Raw genomic sequence first — 22,386 nt, 5'->3', positions numbered from 1 at the left:
CTTGGCAGCTAAATGATGTGAGGCAATCTTTCTCTCGGGGTGTGTTTAATACACGCTAAAATTGAAAGTTTGATTGAAATTAAAATGATGCGACGAAAAAATTAAAAGTTTGTGTGTATAAGAAAGTTTTGATGTGATGAAAAAGTTGAAAGTTCGAAGAAAAAATTGGGAACTAAACCAGGCCTTGCTTGGAGGGAAGAAAAGCAAAGAGTGCTTTACTTGGTACCCAAAACTCCATGATTAAGTACGAAGAAACAAACTTCTCTTATTTGATGGATATGCCAACTGATCTTTTCTGGACTTTAGCTACTAGATCTTCATAAATATTGCCATGCTAAATAATGTTTTCGAATCATCACAATGAATTAAAGAAATAATTCAAGATTTGTTTGCATCTGCTCACTGGCCAGTCACTGGCAGTGGCGCGAGAGACACAAGCACAAGCTGCAAACAATGCGAATCTGACGGTTTGCAACGCACCGTTCCCTCGTGAGCTGGTGGCCCCCGTGCGGCCCACCACTCTGACAAGCGTAGTAGCAGCAGAGCATTTCTTCCCTCTTCTTCCTCTTCCCTTTGCACGAGACAAAAAGTCCCCTCGGCCCGGAGACGGGAGGCCCGCACCAAAACCCGCGCCACGCGACGCTCTCGATCCGAGCGCCGAGAGGGAGGCGCAGGGATGGCCCGCTCGGCGGCCTCCGGCGGCGGCGGCGGGGGGCAGCCGCTGGTGGTGTCGCTGAACTGCCTCGACGACCCGTCGCTGGAGCAGGAGGGGCTGGCCGGCGTGGCGGGGGTGGAGCACGTCCCCCTCTCCGCTGTCGCCTCCGGGCGCGTGGAGGCGGCCGCGGCCGTGCTCCTGCCCTCGCTCGCCTTCCTCCCGCGCGCTGCGCAGCGGCGCCTCCGCCCGTGGCAGCTCCTGCTCTGCCTCGGGTCGCCCGACCGCGCCGCGGACGCCGCCCTCGCCGCGGAGCTGGGCCTCCGCCTGGTCCACGTCGACGCCAACCGAGCCGAGGAGGTGGCCGACACCGTCATGGCGCTCTTCCTCGGGCTGCTCCGCCGGACCCACCTGCTCTCGCGCCACGCCTCGTCGGCCCCGGCCGCTGTCGCCGCTGGGTGGCTAGGCTCCGTCCAGCCGATGTGTCGCGGCATGAGGCGCTGCCGCGGCCTCGTGCTCGGCATCATTGGTCGATCCGCCGCCGCCCGCTGCCTCGCCACTCGCAGCCTCGCCTTCCGGATGGACGTCCTCTACTTCGATCCGCGCCATTCGGTACTGGATCTACGACTTCCTACGCGCCTGTAGTTTCATCTCCTTACTACTGTTCTACGTATACTTGCACAGCTCTAAAACTCTGGATCTTAATGCGCGCATTGTTGTTGTGGTAATTTCATTTGGTCATACACCTAGCAACCGACTGGAACAGTTTCACCCCCAATTCTAGAATGAGTTGCTTTCTGATTAGTAATGTTCTGCTATGAACAAACTTCTTTGAACATATTTAGTTGGAATAGGTGATTGGACAGTTAGACGGTCCAAAGATTTGGAATGTTGTGACTTCAATGATCTCATTGCTTCTGCCTATCATGAGACGCCCCTTTGTAATGTTGTGAGCTGAATGATCTCATTCCCTGTATTTTAGCAAAATTCTTCAGTTTTCTGAATGAGACAACTATATATTCTCTGTAAGCTGTGGTACAAATGCTAGCTATTGGATAAAGAAGTAAGAACAATACACCCTCCATTCCAAAATATGCATTTCTAGGGGTTTTAGCAAAGATTAAGGTTGAATAGAAAAGAAACTATGATGCCCCTCATAGATGAGGTATGGTTGGGGCCTTGGGGGTAATATGGGAAGCTTTTTTTTTTTTTGGTGTGTGTGTGTTGGGGGTGGGGTGGGGTGGGGGGGAGGGGGTTGATGTGACAAGTAGTACTCCAGAAGGGCTTATATTTTGGTACAAATTTAAAATGCTAGAAGTGCTTATATTTCGGAACGGAGGGAGTAGTAACTTATGCTAAAATGTCACATGAATAATTCTGCTACATGTTAATTTATGCAATGCAAAGGAGGGCATGACATTGTGACAAGAACATCTTGATGGGTATATCTTATCTGGTTCTAACCTATTAAACAACCCCCCCCCCCCCACCCCCCCAAGTTTTCATGGGCTATTAACTTTCTGTTACATTAAGAAATGATATATATCTTGTCGCACTTGTATGCAATTACCTACTGATTTTAAGAAATGCTAGGCGGTAAAGTATTATTTTGACTATTCTAACTGAATTAGCATGTCTACTGAAGGCTAATGGAAAAGCAAAGCGGCCTTCCATTGTATTTCCTTCTGCCGCCAGGAGAATGGATACTCTCAATGATTTGTTGGCAGCAAGTGACCTTGTTTCACTGCACTGCACGTTAACAAATGACACGATGCATATACTTAATGCTGACTGTCTGCAGCATGTAAAACCTGGTAAGGTTTATCTTCAACCCCTTTCTTTCTTCTGCTTTATGCATTATATATTCCGAAATAATGCTTATTGTGCCTTTAGTTCAGCCGTAAAACACAGTATAATTTACTTGTTTATCTCACAGGAGCATTCATAGTAAATACTGGAAGTTGCCAACTTATAGATGATTGTGCACTCAAACAGCTATTGATTGATGGTACAATAGCTGGTTGTGCATTGGATGGTGCTGAAGGTCCACAATGGATGGAAGCATGGGTACGTCCATCAGCTTTTGATGTGTTTTTTTGTTGATAAGTGGCCATTTGCGATGGATGAAATTCATCTAATATCAAAACATCAGCATTTATAATGCTCTGCTCTTCCGGATGTTGAAAAGGAATCTATAGGAAAAACAGATGGAAAATGAGTAAATATTTAATTTAGTTTAGCATCAAGTATTTCAAGTTCCCTGCACTCCACCTGTCGAGCTCTTACTATTTTAGGGATAACTTTGAACTCTCTTGATTCTGCATATTAGGAATTTTAACAGCTCAGTTTGGAGAAGTTGCAAAGTTGAGTCTTAATGGGAACATGCTATGTGTGCTGTAATTAGCTTATTTTATTTTCTTTTTAAAAGAAGATAGCTCAACCTCATTCATAGGTTTATCTTTTTTTTCCTAAGATGACCTTAAGATTTGAAAATTACATGCCTAGCGACTAGCTACAGGACTTCCCCTTTTCCGTACATAAGAGCAACAACCAATATGCTTTCCCTCAAAAAAACAACCAATGTGCTAGTAGTAGAGGACAAACAACTGTGCCCTTTTCTGCATTGCTATGGTGGTGCCACTTGTTCATCATCCATCTTATAAAAGAAGAACTTGTTGTTCAGCAAAATGATGGATACTATTTATTTGACATAGGTAAGGGAGATGCCAAATGTTTTAATTCTTCCTCGAAGTGCAGACTACAGTGAAGAAGTGTGGATGGAAATAAGAGAGAAAGCAATCACGATATTGCAGTCCTTTTTTTTTGATGGTGCTGTTCCAAGTAGTGCAATATCTGATGAAGATGAGGAAATTAGCGAAGCTGGAAATGAAGATGATCAGCTAGAAGAAAAGGTTAGCAGTTCACAAGTTTTTGACTCTGAGCAGCAGACAGATGAAAGTCAGTTAAAAATGGAGTACGAAAAGAGGAGAGCCATATCCCAGCATAAAGAGCCTCAAGCATCTGCTAGATCTCAACATATTGTCCCCCGATCAGAAGGAAGGCGCAGCCGTTCTGGAAAGAAAGGGAAAAAGAGACCTGCTCGTCGCAGATCTCAACAGAAAACAGATGAATTATCTGCTGTAGAGAGTGGCAGTAATTATTCCTCACGCAGAGATGATGATACTGCAATGAGTGGAAGGGACCAGGTATTGAGTTCCAGTTCACGATTTGCGTCTCCCGAGGACTCAAAGTACAAGCAGAAATCTCCTGCTGAATCCCCAATGGAAATAACTTCTGAGACGAAGTTGCCTACTGTTCTCGGAAGGAAATATCCTGATACACTCAAAGATGGCTTTGTTGTAGCCTTGAGAACAAAAGATAATTCAGGGTTCCATGTTGCAAGACAGAGACTTGCTGGTGGTGGTGGTTGGATCCTTGATATCGTGTCAAACGCTACAAACAGGGACCCTGCTGCTCAGTTCCTAGTCACTTTCAAAAACAAGGTAATATAGTTTTAGCCTTTCCCTTTTTGTGCTTGCTTCAGTTACCCATTCAAATTTTACTTTAATGTGACGCATATCTGGCACTGGCACTTCTACTGACCCAATTTGCCTTTCAGGATACCATGGGATTACGTTCCTTCGTCGCTGGTGGTAAACTATTGCAGGTATCATCTCTCCTTTTCTGGTAGCTGCTGATTACTGCTTAAAAAAATATTAAGGTCTGCTATCATGTTTTCCTTTGAAATTAATGACACTTCTAGCCAAGCGAACTTATGAATCTGTTCTTTTCTATTTTGGTGTTTTAGCAGATTTATCGAAACTTAGCAAAAAGCTCATGATCGAATAGTCATTTAGGCCTCAATCTTAGTTTTGTAAGGTCATCTATTTTACTTTCCATAGTTAATCTGATGCCTCTGTTCCTTCGACTTATTTCATCACTTGTTCGTGCCTCTATTTAATGCTTAGGTTTTATACCTCTACTTGTACAAGTTGCACTGTACAGGCAGATACACCCAACCAAAAGTAATAAGTTTGATTGCTCAAATGCGCGACATTTATAGGGCTACTAGTGCAACTTTTCCATTTCCAGTAGTAAAATGGGTTGAGAAACAGAAGTGTTTTGATTTCTTATCGACACCCAGGGTTGCTAATGTTCTAACATTTAACTTTTTTAAATGTGCTGAAGATTAATAGGAGGATGGAGTTTGTGTTTGCAAGTCATACATTTGATGTTTGGGAGAGCTGGATGCTGGAGGGGTCCTTGTTGGAGGGTTGCAAACTTATCAATTGCAGAAATTCATCGGTATGAACTTTTCCATTTGCATCTAAAAAGAGGATTTCTATTATTTCATGCATCTCCTCCCCCCTTGCCCCCTCTTCAATAACGTTGTTTAAGTAGGTTACTGCTCTTTTTCTGTATAAAACAGTAACACACTATGCGTCCAACCACGAAATGAAACAGTCACATTGTGTCCTATCACATGTGCAAGCACTTAAGCTAATGTACTCAGCTTCCTACTGTTTGCATGTTCTGTAGGCTGTATTGGACGTCTGTATCGAGATCCTTGCAGCTGCGAGTGAAGAAGATGGAGTTACTCGGTGGCTAGATTAGGCCGCTGGGGACAGAAAAATGGACTGACTCGTTCTTGTTGCTTGGTTTGGTTTGTTGCCAACTCTCTTTTTCTGCCTAAAGTATTCAATTTTCGCTTTTGTAGTACAGGAACCTTGTGGGCACAGAGTGTATGATTGTACGTGTTGTCTTGCTAGACCTGACCTTCAACACTGTAGTAAGTTTTGATATTTATCCTTGCACGTTTGATGTTCGTATTCCCCATGGGGAAGCCTTCGACTCTTCGACGGCAGTGTGAACTGCTGTTTGCCATTGTCGTTTGCAGATTTCCTCGTGTCGAAGCTCCCTAGAATCCAGGGAGTATTACGCAATGTTTTTCTTACTTGGGAATCCGGATGCGCACACGTGATCGGTATGTGTAATAGCGGAAGCACACGTCACCAAGACCTTCTGGTCTGCTCCTTTTTAAAATTTATTTTAAAATAAACCCCTAGAAAAAAATATTTCATTAATGGTCTTGGCAACAGGACAACTGGCACCAAGATCCAATGTTTTGACGCTGACACCCTCGCTCCCTAGCAGTCGAGATGTTGAGTCGGGGCTTGAGGACCTAGTTTAATTTATAAATACTCCTATTTCCTTATTCTTAGTACTGATCCTATTCGCATCATTGACTTTGCTTTCACAAGGGGCTATGGTAGTGGTGCTAGTATCATTGGCGTCGAGACATTAAGGCTGTGTTTAGTTTTTGAAATTGGGAAGAAGTTTAGGGAAAGTTGGTAGTTTGAAAAAAAAATTAGGAGTTTACGTGTATAAAAAAGTTTTAGATGTGATGTGATGTGATAGAAAGTTGAGAGTTGGGGAAAGTTTGGTGTGAACTAAATATGGCCTAAACCTTCGCATTAATGATTCTGATGTTGAGAAAAAAAGATCTATTGTTGAACTAGGATTTTTTAATCTATTTATATATATAAAAAAAACAACATCCAGTTCTGATATCCCTCAACGGGCGCCGGGCAAACACCGGCAACCTGTAATCTACCAACCACGGGAGGAAAATTCTGCCGTACGTGACCCCGTGTCCCCATCGCAGGCAACAACACTACGAACGCACAACAAACAACCTATCTTGCCCGGAACCGGAGCTGAACGGAAGAGAGGTAGGAGTACACCTATAGTAGTCAAGTTCCATTCATCTACATCCAAGCGCGGTGCCGTGCAGCCGCGCTGCTCTTCCTCCCCACGCTTGTCACCAAGGGAGAACAGAAAATGTTGTATCTGCATGCAGAAGTCGTAGCCTATTTTTAATCCAACATTACGCAATTGCGAGTATTATCTGACTTGGTAGTTTGTACCGAACCGCTTGCACGTACTGGTGGCTGGCAAAAATAATTCTATCTCGCTGCCCTCTCTGACCGGATTAATGGAATAACCTACCTTTGCCTTTTACACCATAATAGTACTACACACACAAAGCTGGATTACTAGTAATACACCGGGAGCTGTCATGTCATGCCTGTCTCGTCAAAACGAAATCTCTTGAATTGAAAACAAGCCACATGTGATACGCACGCGAGATAGGGAACCGGTCGAGCAACTGTCCTTTTCTAGTTAAAGATTTACTAGATTTTATGTCTATTTTCGTTAATTAGTATTTGTATTGCTATTAGATGATAAAACATGAATAATAAGCGGAAGCAAGAATGTCGACTTAAGTAACAGAATTTACACGTAACTTATTTTTTCTAATTTTTAAATAAGGTGGATGATCAAATATTGGATATAAAGATCCACAACCACACTTAGGGCATGTTTGGCACAGCTCTAGCTCCAGTTCCACCCCTCCTAGAGCTGGAGAGCTGGAGCTCAGCCAAACAATTTCAGCTCCACCAAAACTGGGAGTGGAGCTGAGTGGAGCCCTCTCACAAAATGTACTAGAGCATGCAGCTCCACAACTCCACTCCAGATCAACTCCTGTAACTAAATTTAGGAGTTGGAGCTGTATCAAACAGGCCCTTAAAATGAGATGTAGGGAGTAACTACTAAATGATGTCATCGGTGCGAAAATTTTTTACGGAATTTGCTTTAAAATATCAGATATATCTATTTATTAAATTTACAATGATTAAATCATAATTAGCCATATGTTAATAATTTTTTCATTTTACATACGTTAACTTAATCTTCGTCTCATCAGTTTCATCAATTCAAACATAACATCGTGGTCGCGAGAAAAGAGATGGGCAAGTTGGATTTGTGGTGTTTGTGCAATCAGCAAATCTTACAGCCAGATCGTTGGAAAAGGTCGCCACGGAAGAAGCAGAGAGAGTAACATCAGCTAGACGAGCTCACGAGAACGAGTTTTTCGTCTTGTCTCTCCAACAACCGAAGCGAAGAAACATCGCGATTTCCGCATGCGCAATAATTCATCCTATAATAATCTCCTTTTTTTCGGGGAGACATCTTAGAATAATCTGATGATAGTGTAGGATGTATGGCACATATGCTGCATAGTCCTATAAAGCATACTCCCAAACATCAAATTACACGGTTCTTCGTATAAGATAAAAGTATCAAAGTGATTGTAACTCGTGATGCCTTCTCAAATACTTTTAAAAAGTGCAAAAGTGATTGTACCAAATGCATTCTCGAGAGGCATGTTGTAATTCTATACTAAGGGCCCACGAAGGATTGGCAAAAAAGAAATAATCATAGGAATAATTTCTTAGGATTTTTCTTCCTATATATCTTTTGATTTTTTTTAAAAAAATAGGATATACCTGACCTTTAGATCAAAACCGGATGTACACAACCACCAGTGAAACACACAGGTTTTGCGATCGCTTAGGATCGAAAGTAGATGGGCTACGTGCACGATGGCAAAGCTAGCCAACCAAGCAACACCTGGTTACCATATCCTTTGATTTATAGGAAAAGGACATGAAACTTTAACTTTTTATAGTATTACATTCCTAAGATCAATTCTAAAGAGAATTAAGTAAGAGGTTAGACATCTTGAAAACTTGTATGTGTTTTCAAAATTGTAAGATTAAAGAAACACGCTACTTCAACGTTTTTTTCCTGTCCTTTATTTCTTTATTCCTATAACACATTTTAAAGGGGATTAACCATTTAAGGAAATAGTTTTGCCTAATAAAAAGAGTTAAGTATGGCTGTGGATCAGATATTCAGATCATTGCTACTGTAATTTCAAACTTTCAATAACTGTACTACAGATTATTATTCCTACAATCCTACGTACTCCTACGTGCAACAGAAGTGGAAAAAAAAAGTGAGGTTGGTGGCGACCAGATCCTGTTTCGCAGCCATCCTTACATCGCAGCCATCCCTTACAAAGTCCGCTCGCTCGCAGGTTTCCGCCTCACACCAACACACGGAACACTGGGCTGGCTTCTCTCTTCCTCTGAAGTCTGAACCCCACCCCAACCCGCACGAATCCACTCACCCCTCGCGTCGCCTCGCCGCACCAATGGCGGCGGCGTCGCTCAAGCTCTCCTCCTCCGCCAAGCCCCTCGCCCCCGCGCCGGGATCCCACCTCCTCCCCCTCCGCGCGCACCACGCGCGGCCGCTCCCCGCGCGACTCCCGCCGCCGCCCCGCGTCGCCGTGCAGCACACCGCCGCGCCACGCTCCGATGCCTCCCCCCGCACCGCCTCCTTCGACAAGGTGCGCCCCGCAATGTCTCGTCGCTTCTCCCCTTCTTCGTCCTCATCCGGTCCGGGGTTCGTCTCAGCCGTTTGTTTGTTTGTTTTTGTTTGTTTGTGGTGGTGGTGGTGGTGGTGATGTCAGGTGCTGGAGGCGCTGATCGGCGGGGACCACTTCTCGGAGGAGGAGGCGGAGGCGACGCTGCGGCTGCTGCTGGAGGAGGAGAACGAGGCGCGCATCGCCGCCTTCCTCGTGCTCCTCAGGGCCAAGGGCGAGACCTACGAAGAGGTGGGTGCGCCGCCTCAGCCGCGGCGCTAATTTTGATTTCGTTCTGGTCCAGAGATGGGAGTGAGAGATTTCTCCGCCTTGTTCTCAGATCGTGGGGTTGGCGAAGGCGATGATAGGCTGCTGCGTCCGGGTTGACGGGCTCGATGATGCCGTTGACATTGTCGGCACAGGCGGGGACGGCGCGGACACCGTCAACATCTCCACCGGCTCCACCATCCTCGCCGCCGCGGCGGGCGCCAAAGTCGCCAAGGTATTGGCTCCTCGCCTCTCTCATTTGTTTATGGGAGATTATACATGCGCATGCCATTTTCCATTCAGTTTGTGCTCCTATTGGATTTAGGAAGTACTACTAGTGGTGATGATGATGCACTAATGTGTTTTTCCTTGCGTTTTGTGCAGCAAGGGAGCAGAGCTAGCTCGTCGGCCTGCGGCAGCGCCGATGTGCTGGAGGCGCTGGGTGTCAACATCGAGTTGGGACCCGAGGTAGTTGCCTTTGCCTGATTGACCACTGATTGCTTTCTGCCTGGTCCTGTGAGCTAGTATTGCCTTTAAGATCTTAGGGCAAGTGCTATGGTAGATGTGACTACCACCTCCAAATTTATCTATTTTATTCACTCATAAACTAAGAGTCAACACATACAATATATCACCTCTAACACATAAATACCAATATCTCTGATACTTTCATACACTTCTTAAAATTTGTGTAGAGGTTGCCCCTTGATTTAGGGGTGGCTCATCTTCTCTCTCTCCACTTCTCTCCTGCACCTCATCACCCAATCCAATGTGGCATTCTTAGGGGCAACATATAAGATATTATAGTACTTGCCCTATATTCATGCATTTATATTGTACTCCTGTACTCTGTAGCTCTAGTAGGAGTACTAGTCATGCTTTATGGCTAGTGTGATCTCACCTCGTGGATACCTTGTGCACCTCTAATACGATGTGAGTTGCAGGCCTAGATCAACCGTATGGTTTTAACCTTTAGTTTGGTGTAGTACTTTCTTTGTTTGACTTTTTTTTTTCCTCTCAAGTACATAATCGTACATATGCAATGGAAGCTGAAACAACATGGTCCCTTTGCAAGCCACCCAGAGAAAAGAAGGCTACGAAGAGTAGTCGAAGACCATAGCTCCCTTTCGTCTAAAGATACGTGTGATGTTTACAGCATGTGTATGTTTTTTTTTTGGTCTTGGGAATAAAAGGTTAGGCTACAAAAGCAGGCCACCTGCATCTCAATAGATCACAAAGTTCTAGTACATAGCCATAGCACTAAAAAGTGGTTTGGTTTGTTCATGAGATACATAAACAGAGGGAGAGATTCTACATTAGAACTACAACACCAGTATCCATACCCATAATACATAACCCAATTCAAACCTTTGCGCCAACATTGAGGGTGCTGACTGCAGAGCTGCACATCCACCAAGCTGCTGGTAGTGGAACTATAAAATTTTGTAGAGAAGGCCATGCAGTAGGAATTATATAAGCATGTTCCAAATGATAGATCTAGACTCATTCTAGTGCTAAATTGTGTGTACCGCGTAAAATAGTAGGATACCTAGGGATAGGGGTAGCCACGGCCCCTGCCAGTCCTCTGTCTCTCTGCCACTGCAAGCAGATAGCTTACTGAAAATTTGTGCTGACCACTGAGGTTGGTACCTCCAACCTTCATCTGACTGAGGTGCGAAGCACGCCCCATTTGTCTAGTTGACATCTCAGATCTACTGCATAGATGTGTAGATTAGCCTCTTTATGGTTCTATCATTTGTTTAGGTTTGCTTATCGGTGTAAAAAGGCACAATTGAATTGTGGGATTCCAGTAATTGGATTATGAACATCAACATTTGAAGTTACTGTGTGCAGATACACATAGCTTGTTCTTGTAGTCACGAACTGAGGCTGAATGGTGTTACATTTTAGACTCATCTCTAGATATTTGTGGACAAAGGGAGTAGTTAGGAATTCTAGATGTAGTCGCTCCATTTATTATAATGTGGCTGTTTCTTCTAAGCACGGAAAGGCTGGCTGCCCCTGGCTTTTCAAATTTTACATATTATATTTCACTATTATATGCATCTTATGGCATCAGAAACCTGGTGGGGTTTACATACATTATTGTGTTTTACTTTTTCAGGGTATTAAACGATGTGTCAATGAGGTGGGTGTTGGATTCATGATGTCTGCAAACTATCATCCAGCAATGAAAATCGTGAAACCTGTGAGGAAGAAGCTGAAAATAAAGACAGTTTTCAATATCCTTGGTCCTCTCTTGAATCCAGCAAGGGTGCCTTATGCTGTTATTGGTGTTTACCACGAGAACATAGTAAGTTCCTTATCATTTCTTTTCTTCTAGTAAATCATCAAAGTATAAATAGTATGATATGTATAAGAAGATTTTTTAAAGTGACAATTTAATATTCCGTTTACCCACATGATCGTCAACATCACTACTATTGTCTTGGTTTTATACTTAAAGTAGGTGTAGGGCAGTTTTTAAGTTGACAAATGATGCGAGTTTATATTAAAGACCTTAAAGGCAAGCATCAGACATCTACTGTTGAGCTGTTGAACCGATGTTGCTCACTTCAGAGTTCAGATATAAGATTCTCCTTTTCCAATTTTTAGTGAACTTCATCTTTAGCAAATATTTGTGTTACTTGACTTGCAGATACATCGTAAGTATAAAGCTTTTTTTCTTGAGATGTCAGCACCGCTACAAGCTATATTGCAATTGCTGGTTTTCCATCTAGTGCTCATTGTTCATCCCTAATGAACATATTTTGTTTTACTCAGGTTACCAAGATGGCTAAGGCAGCTCAGAAATTTGGAATGAAGAGAGCATTGGTTGTCCATTCGAAGGGTTTGGATGAAATAAGCCCACTTGGTATGGACACATACTCTAATGTATCCATTTCACCACTGTGCTACACTGCTGCTAAAATTCCATGATTCCTCAAAAAATTACCTTGGAATATTAAAACTAAGTGTTCTGCATTTAACTGAGAATTTCTTTTATCAATGCTGTAGGGCCTGGATATATCCTTGATGTCACACCAAGAAAGATTGAAAAAATGCTCTTCGATCCATGTACAAGTTTTTTTCTATGTTTTTCTCAGATTTTTTAGAAACAGAGACTGTTTATTGGACTCACTTGTGTAATTTGAGTGAGTCTTCGAGTTTAGTTTCATCAATTGCATGTTTTATGCACATTATTTCTAATTATGCATGCTAACTTCTGAAATACATTATGACGATATGATACAATTTTTTTCTTTAGTCTCACTTTTTAAAATTATGTTACAATCCAGTGGATTTTGGCATACCCCGCTGCACGCTGGAAGATCTAAAAGGAGGTGATCCAGCGTTCAACGCAAAAGTTCTCCAGGATGTTCTTGCTGGTGAAAGAGGTTCAATTGCAGATGCTCTCGTAAGTTAATCATTACAGTTATCCTCTTTTTCTAGTTACTTCTACTTTCTACCTTCTAAACTTCTTGTAATGCACTTTTTTACAATGAACTCAGAATTCTGCAGTGGTTAGCCTATCTTTAACATACGAATATTTCATAGGAAGTTCTTCAATAGATGGGGGTTTGCTGTCCGCCCTGTCATAAACAGCTTACTGATCCTTGTCATGATAGGATTTAATTTTGTTTAGTTTTTTTTTTCACAAATCATATATGACACTTATTACCTTGCACACGTTGAGTTGCTTTGCTATGCAAAACATTAATCAATCTTTTTTTCTTCATAGGTTCTGAATGCTGCAGCATCTCTTCTTGTCAGTGGTAAAGTAAATAGTTTGCATGATGGTGTAGCGTTAGCACAGGAAACGCAGCGCTCCGGGGAGGCCATCAACACACTTGAATCCTGGATAAAGATTTCCAATGTAAGTACTTCTGATAATTAATATTTGCAAAGCACATTTTGTCTGTCAGCTAAATATGAATCTGACGCCCTCCGGAAAATTGCTGATACAGAGTTGCAGAGACTGATGTTGGTTGGCCTCGATAAGATCCTCACCAAAGAAAAAAAGGGATTCTTCAATAAGACCTGAGGAATGATGGCAAATAAGGATTATTTTAGGTTATCTTTGTCCATAGTGATATATTTATGTATGTTCGTTCCAAGTGCCATCTGGGGTGAGATTATAAGGTTATGGTTGGGATTGTAGCCTTCTTTTCTAGTCTATTTAGAGATAGATGACTCTTGTTTAGAGATCTTGGTAGTGTCCGTTACATTATGTGCTAGTGCAAGGCGTGGAAGGAAAACGGAGTTATACAGTATATCTGTTCAATGTTGCATCTCAATTTTGTAAAATGCTTCAGAAACAATACATATGATTCATCTCGACTGCCTCCCATTATAAACTGAACTTGAGTTCACAACGATACCCTGGATGTGCACGCAATTATGGAATCATTTCCAATATGCCTATCTTCAGTTTTTCACACACAATCAATTCACAAGCACAAAATGGACACTCTTAAGTATGTACAAAACCATACATTAGTATTGATACACCCAGTGGTGGCAGGCAGATAAGTCTGCGCTAGCTATCTAAGACCAAAACGATGGACGCTAGCAGCAACATTCAGATTTTCTTTGGGGAAGAAGCGTTGTGTTTCGCCGCCTTGAGGATCGCGGCGCGGATGGCGGACTCGTTGCCGTGATCTCCCCGGCTCGACTTGCGCCACCGCCGATCCCACAGCAGCGACCAGCACCGCACAGTCTCGCCGTCTCTCTCCCTGCATCATGCATCATCAATTCATCATCATCATCATCATCAGTTCGTTTCACGTCGCGATTAGCAAGTCGATCTCAAAATTATCGGCATTAAACCAGATGCTGCGCACGCTATCTGGTCCACGAATTCAGTGAGACAAGGACGCGTCCCCTTGTCCCGACTCATGTGGTTGCGTGGTAACCATCTATCTGTTTGTACTACACTCGCTTCCCTTGCTTTCTCCATCGGAGTAGGTCGTCGCATTTACAGTAACTCGTACTACTCATGTAAAACAGTAATCTGTAGCATGTACTACTGGATATTACCAAACAGTAACAGGTGGAATGATGTGGGGAACGTACAAGCAGTCAAGCAGGTTGATCTTCGTTTTACAGATTGCACGGATCAGCAGGCAGCATCTAGAGTAGGACCATTTCTATGTAGACTCGTTTTACTTTACCTTTGGAATTGCCGTGCCGGCTTTGATGATTATACTTAGCTTTGCCTTTTGTTGACTGTCTATGTACGGGTTTGATTGGTCCTATGCTGTGGGAGTACTATATTATCGCTAGCTGAATAAAGACGAATTTACTAAATAGTACAATATTTGTGTTGAAAAAGTTGGTTCTTCTAACGAATTTCTTTTTGTTCTTCGTGATCTAGTACTAATTAATCTCCTTAATTGGCAATCAAACTGATGGAGTACATAGAGATGGAGTGTTTGTTGGAGCGAGAATTGATTGATTACCTCTTGTTGCGATCGGAGCAGACACTGGCGGTCCGGCCGCCGGAGACCGACGGCGGCCGGCCGGGGCCAGTGGTGCGCGGCGCGGTGAAGCTGCGGGTGAAGGAGCGTGGCATGTAGAAGTTGAGCAGGACGCCGTCGCTGCTGCTGCGGAAGCTGCTGCCGCCCGCGCTGTCCCACCGCCTCGCCGACCCCCTCCTCTCCGGCCTCCCCGCAGCCGCCGCCGCCTGCTGCTGCTGCTCCGACTGCCTGCCGGACGCCGTCCGCGCCGGGCCCGGCTCTGCCTTCCCCTCCGACGGCGAAGGCGAAGGCGGCGCCACGCCGACACCGCCGGCCTTCTCGACGAGGTCCGTGAGCGAGAGCTCGTACTCGGACTCGGGGAGGTCATGCAGCATCCCGAGCATCTCCTCCCGCCTCCGCGCGATCTCCTGCGCCCTCGCCGACAGCCCGGCGTCCACCGCCTGCGGGCTCATCCCGGGCACCCACATCCCGGCCGCCGCCGCCGCCGCCGCCGGCTGCTGCTGCAACTCCGAGCTCGCCTGGAGCATGGCTACTCCGAGCGAAACGAGCGGCAAAGAGTGAGAAGTAGTAGCGCGTACTGGTCGCGATATAACGATCGAGAAGAGGAGAGAAAACGGGTCGACGACGACGACTCGATCGATCGATCGATCGGGGCGAGTGGTGAGGGAGACGACGACGCGCGCGCGCGCGCGCGAAGGCGTGGGAGTGGGCGTGGGCGCGTACGCGACACGACGCGCGCGCGGATTTGACGAAGCGATCGCGGTTGGATACGTAGCGTTGGAATCTAGAAGCTCTTCTTCTCTTTTTTGTCCTTTTGTTTTTCCGGATGGATGATCCTGACCTCATCCATGCCTTCGGTTGCACGCATTGAATTGAATATTCTGTACTTCCTTCGTATTTTAATAGATGACGCCATTAATTTTTTCTCATATATTTGACCATTCGTCTTATTTAAAAAAATTTATGCAAATGTATAAGATATAAATCACACTTAAAGTACTATGAGTGATAAAACAACTCATAACAAAATAATTTATAATTATATAAATTTTTTGAATAAGACGAATGGTCAAACATGTGAGAAAAAGTCAACGGCGTCATTTATTAAAAAAACGGAAGTAGTATTTATTTACATGTTCGTCCTCTGTTCATCTACAACAGGGTAAAACCGTAAAAGTATAGAAGGAGCGAACTGCGATCGCCGAGGGTCGTCGGATCGAGAACCACGTCTCGGATCTGTCACTTATATACACACTCTCCGTCCTAAGAAAAAAAAAGCAACCTAGGAGAGGTCACCGTTATACTAGGAGAGGTCACATCTCCTTCTATATTGTTTTTTTTTACGGAAGGAGCATGTGTCTGGTACAATTTTTTTAAAGGTTGAAGTGGATTTCTCTGCCCTACATTTCCCTTTATCTTTTCAGGTAAAACTGTCCTTGATGGTCCGGCTGATCCACTAGCTTTTCTCTTGATGGCCCACTCGATAATTATGAGGTTTGCCCTTTGCAATCTTATGATCTGATCTCATTATGTAACTTTGACTTTAGTCACAACACTGTGCTCAATATCACCAAACTAGCATCACAAACATAAGCTTGCGCCTTATCACTAATCTGAATTTCTGATACAATATGAGAGGACTTGTACAGTGCTTAAATGGTGTGGATAGCCATCAGTGAATGCACCAACATCTGCTTGCTGATCATTAAAATGATGGGGGCATGCATACAAGAACAGCACAAATGCATACTAGTGCATTCCTTTTACATTTTTATCTTCAAGCTTTCCTCTGCAATGGTAATTGCAAGCTGACAAAAATACATCTACAGTAGGTAGTGAGACTTCCATCTATAGCGATGTCCAGATGCTAAGCCATACGTATATACAAGCATGTAATCAACAAATAAGCATCAACAGTACAAGAGATATGCTGATCTGTATAATTCAGTCCTAAGCTCAAAATGTCTTAATCTGTTTATGTTGACATTTTACCATTTCTCAGGAAACGTTGTCCTTAGAGCTCTTTAGCTCTCAACGCCGTTTTACGAATTCCTTGAGACCTATGAAGGAAACAGAACAATGAGCATGGTATGATGTAGGCCACCAACAACTGTTTCACATTCAAGGGGAAAATACAACCTAAATCTTTACAGGTAGATGAAAATAAGTTCCTTGCAATTTAGGCGAAATAAAAAGAAAATAAAATAATATGTGATGTGATGTGTCACAAATAGCCTATATAACCCGCATAGACACAAAGTGACTACTCACCTGAGTTGAATTAGGTGAACTACGCGAAGGTGCTTGAGAAGCAGGCGATCTTTCAGGAGAAATTATTGTCGGCAAAGTCCCAGGAGACTGAGGATTGTTTGAAGCAGGGGAACGTAAGATGGAGCCACCATGATGGTATGATGACAATGGAGAAGTCATAGGGGTCCTCCTGAGTCCTTGGGAATGGGGCCCAGTACTTGGAGATATAGTTGGTGATAATGATTTGCCCAGAGGTAGCATGTTTATTTTAATCCTGCAAAACAAAGAAATGTTAGTTCTCTCATCATTTGGAGGTTCTGTTAAGAGTAAAAAGTAACAGGGTTCAAGCCACTTACTTGTTATGTACATCAACATATTCATCTGTTTCATCCAAGATATCTTCCTGCCAAGAGAAGTTTATGCCAGTTTGCATGTATAAGCGAAAATATTTTACAAAGAACGATACATCTATGAAAAATTTCTAGTTTCTTTTCTAACTATTGGAAAACACTAGATGACTCTAAAAAAATGCAACATCATGCTGAATTAAACGACTGTTGCTCCCATAGGTTGGAGAACACTAAAATCTTTATACAACAAACAAGAGTATAAATGGAGAAAAAATAATGGTGTCCTCAAAAAAGCATCAGGATGTGAAAAATGCAAGACTTTGTTTTCAAATAAAAATATAAATTAAGAACAAGCTGTATTTAAGAATATCTCCAACCTGTAGCAATTGTTCCATAACATCTTCCATTGTGATTATCCCCACTGCTTCTTGATCCAATGAATAGCTTGGAAGTGGACCGCTATTAAAATCAAGAATATTGTCCCGCTTTTTTTCTGATTTCTTATATAAGCGCACCTCTCCATTCTTTTCAATGTTACTTCGACGACTTCCAGCAATGCTGACACGAGAGGGTGACAAACCTGAGGGTATTTTCAAATGATCAGACAGCCAAACAAATATTTATTCCTGGAAAAACAAGTGATCATCATGGCTAATGGAAAGTATGTACCATCAGCATGGGCATCTCTGTGGTTAATTTTGTAATCTGATCTGTCGCTGTTAGTTTTGTAATCTGATCTGTCACTATAAGTCTTTTCAATGGATGCTCCTGGTTCTTTTATGCGTCTGACCACCACAGCCATGTGACTGTGACCTTTCTGAAACTCGTTTAGAATGTCGTAGAGAGGAAGATCATCAGACACCCTGATATACCAAAAAGCAGCAACACCAAAGGAAAATTAGAAGATGACAAACGAACATTTTGTAGGGAGATAGATACACGCAAATTACAAGGCAACATGGAGTATAGCTTCCTTAAATAAGAGATTCCAAATATCTGAGAATAGTTCTCTTGTTATGAAGAGCATAGAAGCATTAAGTATTCAGAAGTGCATATTTGAATCAATTCCAAAGCATATCACAGTATGTGGCAACCTTGGGTGCCCTCAGTTTAAGCCATGGAAATAATCTTAACTTGTCAACTTTAGTTATATATGCGTAGCCTTGAGCTTTCTTGAAGCATGCCTAATGTATCTGCACGTGATTTTGACTTCCAACTCAGACTCAGAGAAAGTTAATAGTGGGTACATTTTTTAATCAAGCCAATGAAACATAGTAGTAGCTTTTTAGGGAGGAACAGTATGGGCCTAGGGGGCAAACAGCCAATTTGATAAAGCAATAAAAGATCATACCTTGGGATTTTTCTGATAGTAACATTTCGAATGGGCACTTCATCCTCAGGTTGGCAAGTAATTAAGTTTTTAACCTGAAAATGAGATGGTCTTTGCTTATTGGTCAAATAGTAAATAACAAACACATGAAAGTAAAGTGGCAAGATTGGCTATTTCATTGGGATATAGGATGTCCAGGAAGTGACAGTAATGGAAGGATCGGGAAAGTTATTGTTGTTATTTTTCCAAAAGTGAATTACTTATAAGCAATTAAATCTTTTCCCCCACTTAATGAAATTGGTCGACCAAATCTTTCGGCCGACCCGGCAAAAATATAAGCAATCAAATCTTCTGATTCCAATTTACATTGTCTCTTTACATAAGGGCATGTTTAGAAAGGCTTAAATTTGTGAATGTTGCCTCAGGTTTTGAATAACTAAGGGCAGCTTGAGTGGAAGTACACAAGACTCTGCCAAATTAGTCACTCATATCTGTATTTCGTTAGAGTATGTGATCCCGCAATCAACTGAAAACAATTATTTTATGACAATTTTATTACTGACGTGTCATGGTTGAATGACTGCTGCAAAGGCTTCCTTTAACCAGAGAACTAGAATATCATTAATGAATTTATAAAATATATTTCATCACAACAAAAACATTCTTCTCTAATTCAAGTATTTATCTATTAAAACTGAAACGGGCTAGCAGATTCAGTATCGAATATCTGTAATGTGCTATCTTATTCACAATAAAAAGTGTGACTGACACAGCAGTTAGAACCGGCAACTCAAGCCACAAAGATTGATCATTGACAACATGCATCCAAGAGTAAATAACATGAAAGTCATAAGTTTCTAGGGAACAGGATTTTTGGCACCAAAAAAGTTAATAATACATAAAGTTTAGCCTACCAATATAAGGCCAATAATATTGTTTGGAGTCCCAGAGTATATTGGAACACGACTATGCCCTTTGGTCATTATCATACCCATTGTGTGCCTATCAAGAAGAGAACAGTAGCATCAATAGAATATGTCATTCAAAACACGTACAATAGTTGGAATATTCTTACAGGTCCAGCTTAGCGTTTATATCAAGTGAGAAGGTTTCAGATATGGGAGTCATGGCATCTTTTGCAGTCTTTTGAGTCATCTCCAAAGCTCCTGTAATGATAGTGGTTTCATCATGAGTCAGCTCTCCACCTTTGCCAGCCTAAGAACAAGTGAACCAACAGAAGTTTAATGGTATTCATATTTGTCTGAGGAAAGCACCAATAGCTATTGCAAACACAAGTAGCCCAGAGAATATATGTATATTAGAGCCAGAAGAAAATATTCAAGGCATGTAGAAATGCCCAATCATATTGTCCATATAGCAGCAAATATTATAACCGGACTCATTTAAGGTGCTATAACATGTCATAAAAAGTTGTCTAGAATCTATATAGAACATGGCCTCTTGAGATCAACTCTTGGACGCCGCACACAGCTGTTGCAACCAAAAAAAACCACTATTGATGCAAACTACATAGTGTAAAGAGCTACAACTTACCAGAAATGCATAAGAGAATAAGAATAAAACCTACCTCATTACCATGCATATCGACTAAAGTCTTTAGCTCAGCTCTCCTCATAAGTGCAACATGGCCCTTTCCGAGTACCCAATCCAACAACTGGAAAGATGGACATGAATCAAATTAAGACATGGCATTAGTGGAAAACACAGGCATATCTATGCATCCTCTAATTATAGCTAATTTTGCATTAGAAACAAGGAAATGGTTAGTTGAATGCAACTCAAAACATTCATCTGCGACAATAAGTAGTTCGCTGTGTTTCAGCCCCAATTAAATTCTGTTCTTTTTTCTTTGTAAAATATGATTCAGAAAACAATTAGTTTAGCAGGAAATAATTAAACTAAGAAGCAAATTGAATTGCTTCATCTAAAATTATTCAGGAGCAATCAAACACACTTATGAAGGCATTTTCCTAGTCTGGCAAAGGAAAAAAGAACACTAAAACAGGGTTCTTGCTTCACGGCTATGATTGCTTATTCTGGTTCAATGGGGAATGGGACAGATTACATTTACTAATTAATTAGTCACCGGCTACAAAGAATTTTGTAGACAGATGACTAAATGAGAATGGGACAAGTCCCTTGATTGGAAAATTAATTAATGAATCAGTAAGTAACCGATCTGCGTCCTAGTCGCGGTCGGCCACTTGTAGTGTCCCATCCAAATCCAAATTGTGAGCACACCCCGGCCAAGTGACCAACTACAAGGTTCCAATTCCTCCCCCAAATTCTTTGCAAGCAAACAAGAGCAACGAAACAGGCTAAGCCAGCAGGCGCACCTTGCTGATTGGGTAGGCGACTGGGAAGAAGACGATGAGGAGTACCCGGACAACGGGCGCCGCCTTGGCCCCGACGCTGAGCCCGTAGCGCGTGCAGATGGCCTGCGGCATGATCTGCGACCACAGGAGAAACCGAATCAGCCAGCCAAACCCCAAGTGGGCAACCCATAGTCCATGGACACGCGAGATGGATCAATGCCTCACCTCACCGAAGGCGAGGATGAGCGTGACGGAGATGAGGATGGCGCCGAAGGACGGGACGAGCGAGTCCAGAAATATCGGCAGCGCCTGCGCACACGCCGCCGCCACAAAGCCATCAGCTCCAATCTGGATACGTGCATACAGGGGATCGAAAAACAGCAGGAGAGATTTGTACCTCCATGGCGAGGGAGTTGCCGATGAGGAGGGTGCAGAGGAGCAAGTGCTGGTTCTTGACGACCGGCAGGATCCTGGCTGCGCGCGCGCGCGCACACGCAGCGATCAGCAGCAGAAGTAGAGCTAGGGGGGGCAGAGAGAGAGAGAGAGAGAGAGGAGGACGTACCGGCGTTGTCCTTGTCCGTCGGGGTGCCGGCCTTGGCGAGGACCTCGAGGTCGACGAGGCTGAGCGACATGAGGCCGAGGGTGAGCCCCGACATGAGCCCGGCGAACATCACCAGCCCCACGCACGACATCAGGTACACCCAGAACATCGCCCCGCAGCACACCGCATGCTGCGACATCTCCCCCCCGCCGCCGCCGCCGGCGAATCCTCCTCGGCAACCACCGAGCTCAGATGCTCAGTACGACACGAGTGTGTTCGCTGTGGGAGAGGAGGGCCAGTTAATAGATTTCTCTCTTTTTAACCCGCGCAGCACAGCAGCTGCCGCAGGGTGGTCTCGGCTGCGTGCGTGCGTGCGGCGGGGGGCTCGCTTTATTACGGGCGGGGCTTGAGTTGGCTGGTTGGTTAAGTGGCACGGCGTCGACGGCGCGCGGCTCCCTTTTCCTCCTCTCTTTTCGTGGCGGTTTCTCGTATTTTTCCCCCGTGGGATAACGTAACGGCCTCTCCCCAGAGGGGCTGTTTGGTTTGATACTAATTCCTAAAGGTTGCTAAAGATACCACACCAGTAGACAAGGTTGATTAAGTTAGCCTATTGTTTGATTCATAGTCACACTTATGACAAGATTTCTTCTCATCTATTATGACCTCACATGTCATTAACTCACCAAAGTGTGACACAATACTATTTTATTAGTTAAAGTGTAGCTCACTTTTTTAAGTCACAACTTAGACAAATGTGACGTAAAAAGTATGGTGAATGATGATAAACTTTGTATACCATCCAAACAGCCCGAGTGCGGTGCAACCGGGGAGCCGCGCGTCTGGGTGTTGGGTGCCGGTGGTGGTGACTGCGGTTGGTGCGCGCCTCGCTCGCTTCACTACACCCGTTT

The 22,386-nt window shown here is 43.5% G+C and overlaps 4 protein-coding genes across 5 annotated transcripts; 2 read left to right on the top strand and 2 right to left on the bottom strand.

Annotated features, from left to right (window-relative positions):
- The first annotated feature begins 579 nt into the window (after positions 1-579).
- LOC127766602 (C-terminal binding protein AN) lies at positions 580-5,477 on the top strand. The gene is made up of 7 exons (XM_052291690.1): positions 580-1,264; positions 2,298-2,466; positions 2,589-2,719; positions 3,367-4,155; positions 4,272-4,319; positions 4,841-4,957; positions 5,192-5,477. The coding sequence occupies exons 1-7, from the start codon at positions 677-679 to the stop codon at positions 5,264-5,266; spliced, it is 1,917 nt and encodes a 638-aa protein (XP_052147650.1). The 5' UTR covers positions 580-676; the 3' UTR covers positions 5,267-5,477.
- Positions 5,478-8,595: 3,118 nt separating this feature from the next.
- On the top strand, positions 8,596-13,554 carry LOC127765895 (anthranilate phosphoribosyltransferase, chloroplastic). 2 transcript variants are annotated; one of them, XM_052290866.1, is made up of 10 exons: positions 8,599-8,909; positions 9,033-9,176; positions 9,265-9,426; positions 9,576-9,659; positions 11,317-11,505; positions 11,976-12,066; positions 12,210-12,269; positions 12,491-12,609; positions 12,934-13,068; positions 13,160-13,554. In XM_052290866.1, exons 1-10 carry the CDS (start codon positions 8,715-8,717, stop codon positions 13,172-13,174), a joined length of 1,194 nt encoding a protein of 397 aa, XP_052146826.1. In that variant the 5' UTR covers positions 8,599-8,714; the 3' UTR covers positions 13,175-13,554. The 2 variants fall into 2 exon arrangements, with proteins under 2 accessions (XP_052146825.1, XP_052146826.1); XM_052290865.1 differs by lacking the exon at positions 13,160-13,554 and having other exon boundaries at positions 8,596-8,909; positions 12,934-13,089.
- Positions 13,555-13,581: 27 nt separating this feature from the next.
- On the bottom strand, positions 13,582-15,449 carry LOC127765896 (uncharacterized). The gene is made up of 2 exons (XM_052290867.1): positions 14,654-15,449; positions 13,582-13,927 (listed from the first exon to the last, which is right to left on the bottom strand). The coding sequence occupies exons 1-2, from the start codon at positions 15,196-15,198 to the stop codon at positions 13,774-13,776; spliced, it is 699 nt and encodes a 232-aa protein (XP_052146827.1). The 5' UTR covers positions 15,199-15,449; the 3' UTR covers positions 13,582-13,773.
- Positions 15,450-16,247: 798 nt separating this feature from the next.
- LOC127765894 (DUF21 domain-containing protein At2g14520-like) lies at positions 16,248-21,845 on the bottom strand. Its single transcript, XM_052290863.1, has 13 exons — positions 21,500-21,845; positions 21,335-21,411; positions 21,163-21,246; positions 20,959-21,072; positions 20,190-20,276; positions 19,677-19,816; positions 19,516-19,603; positions 18,623-18,696; positions 17,941-18,134; positions 17,649-17,851; positions 17,278-17,324; positions 16,943-17,195; positions 16,248-16,731 (listed from the first exon to the last, which is right to left on the bottom strand). The coding sequence occupies exons 1-13, from the start codon at positions 21,675-21,677 to the stop codon at positions 16,714-16,716; spliced, it is 1,557 nt and encodes a 518-aa protein (XP_052146823.1). The 5' UTR covers positions 21,678-21,845; the 3' UTR covers positions 16,248-16,713.
- Positions 21,846-22,386: the final 541 nt, after the last annotated feature.

Source organism: Oryza glaberrima, chromosome 3, assembly GCF_000147395.1.
Source record: "Oryza glaberrima chromosome 3, OglaRS2, whole genome shotgun sequence".
Lineage (NCBI taxonomy): Eukaryota > Viridiplantae > Streptophyta > Magnoliopsida > Poales > Poaceae > Oryza > Oryza glaberrima.
The sequence above is the reverse complement of the archived record's forward strand: the minus strand, read 5'-3'. Positions and strand labels throughout refer to the sequence as shown.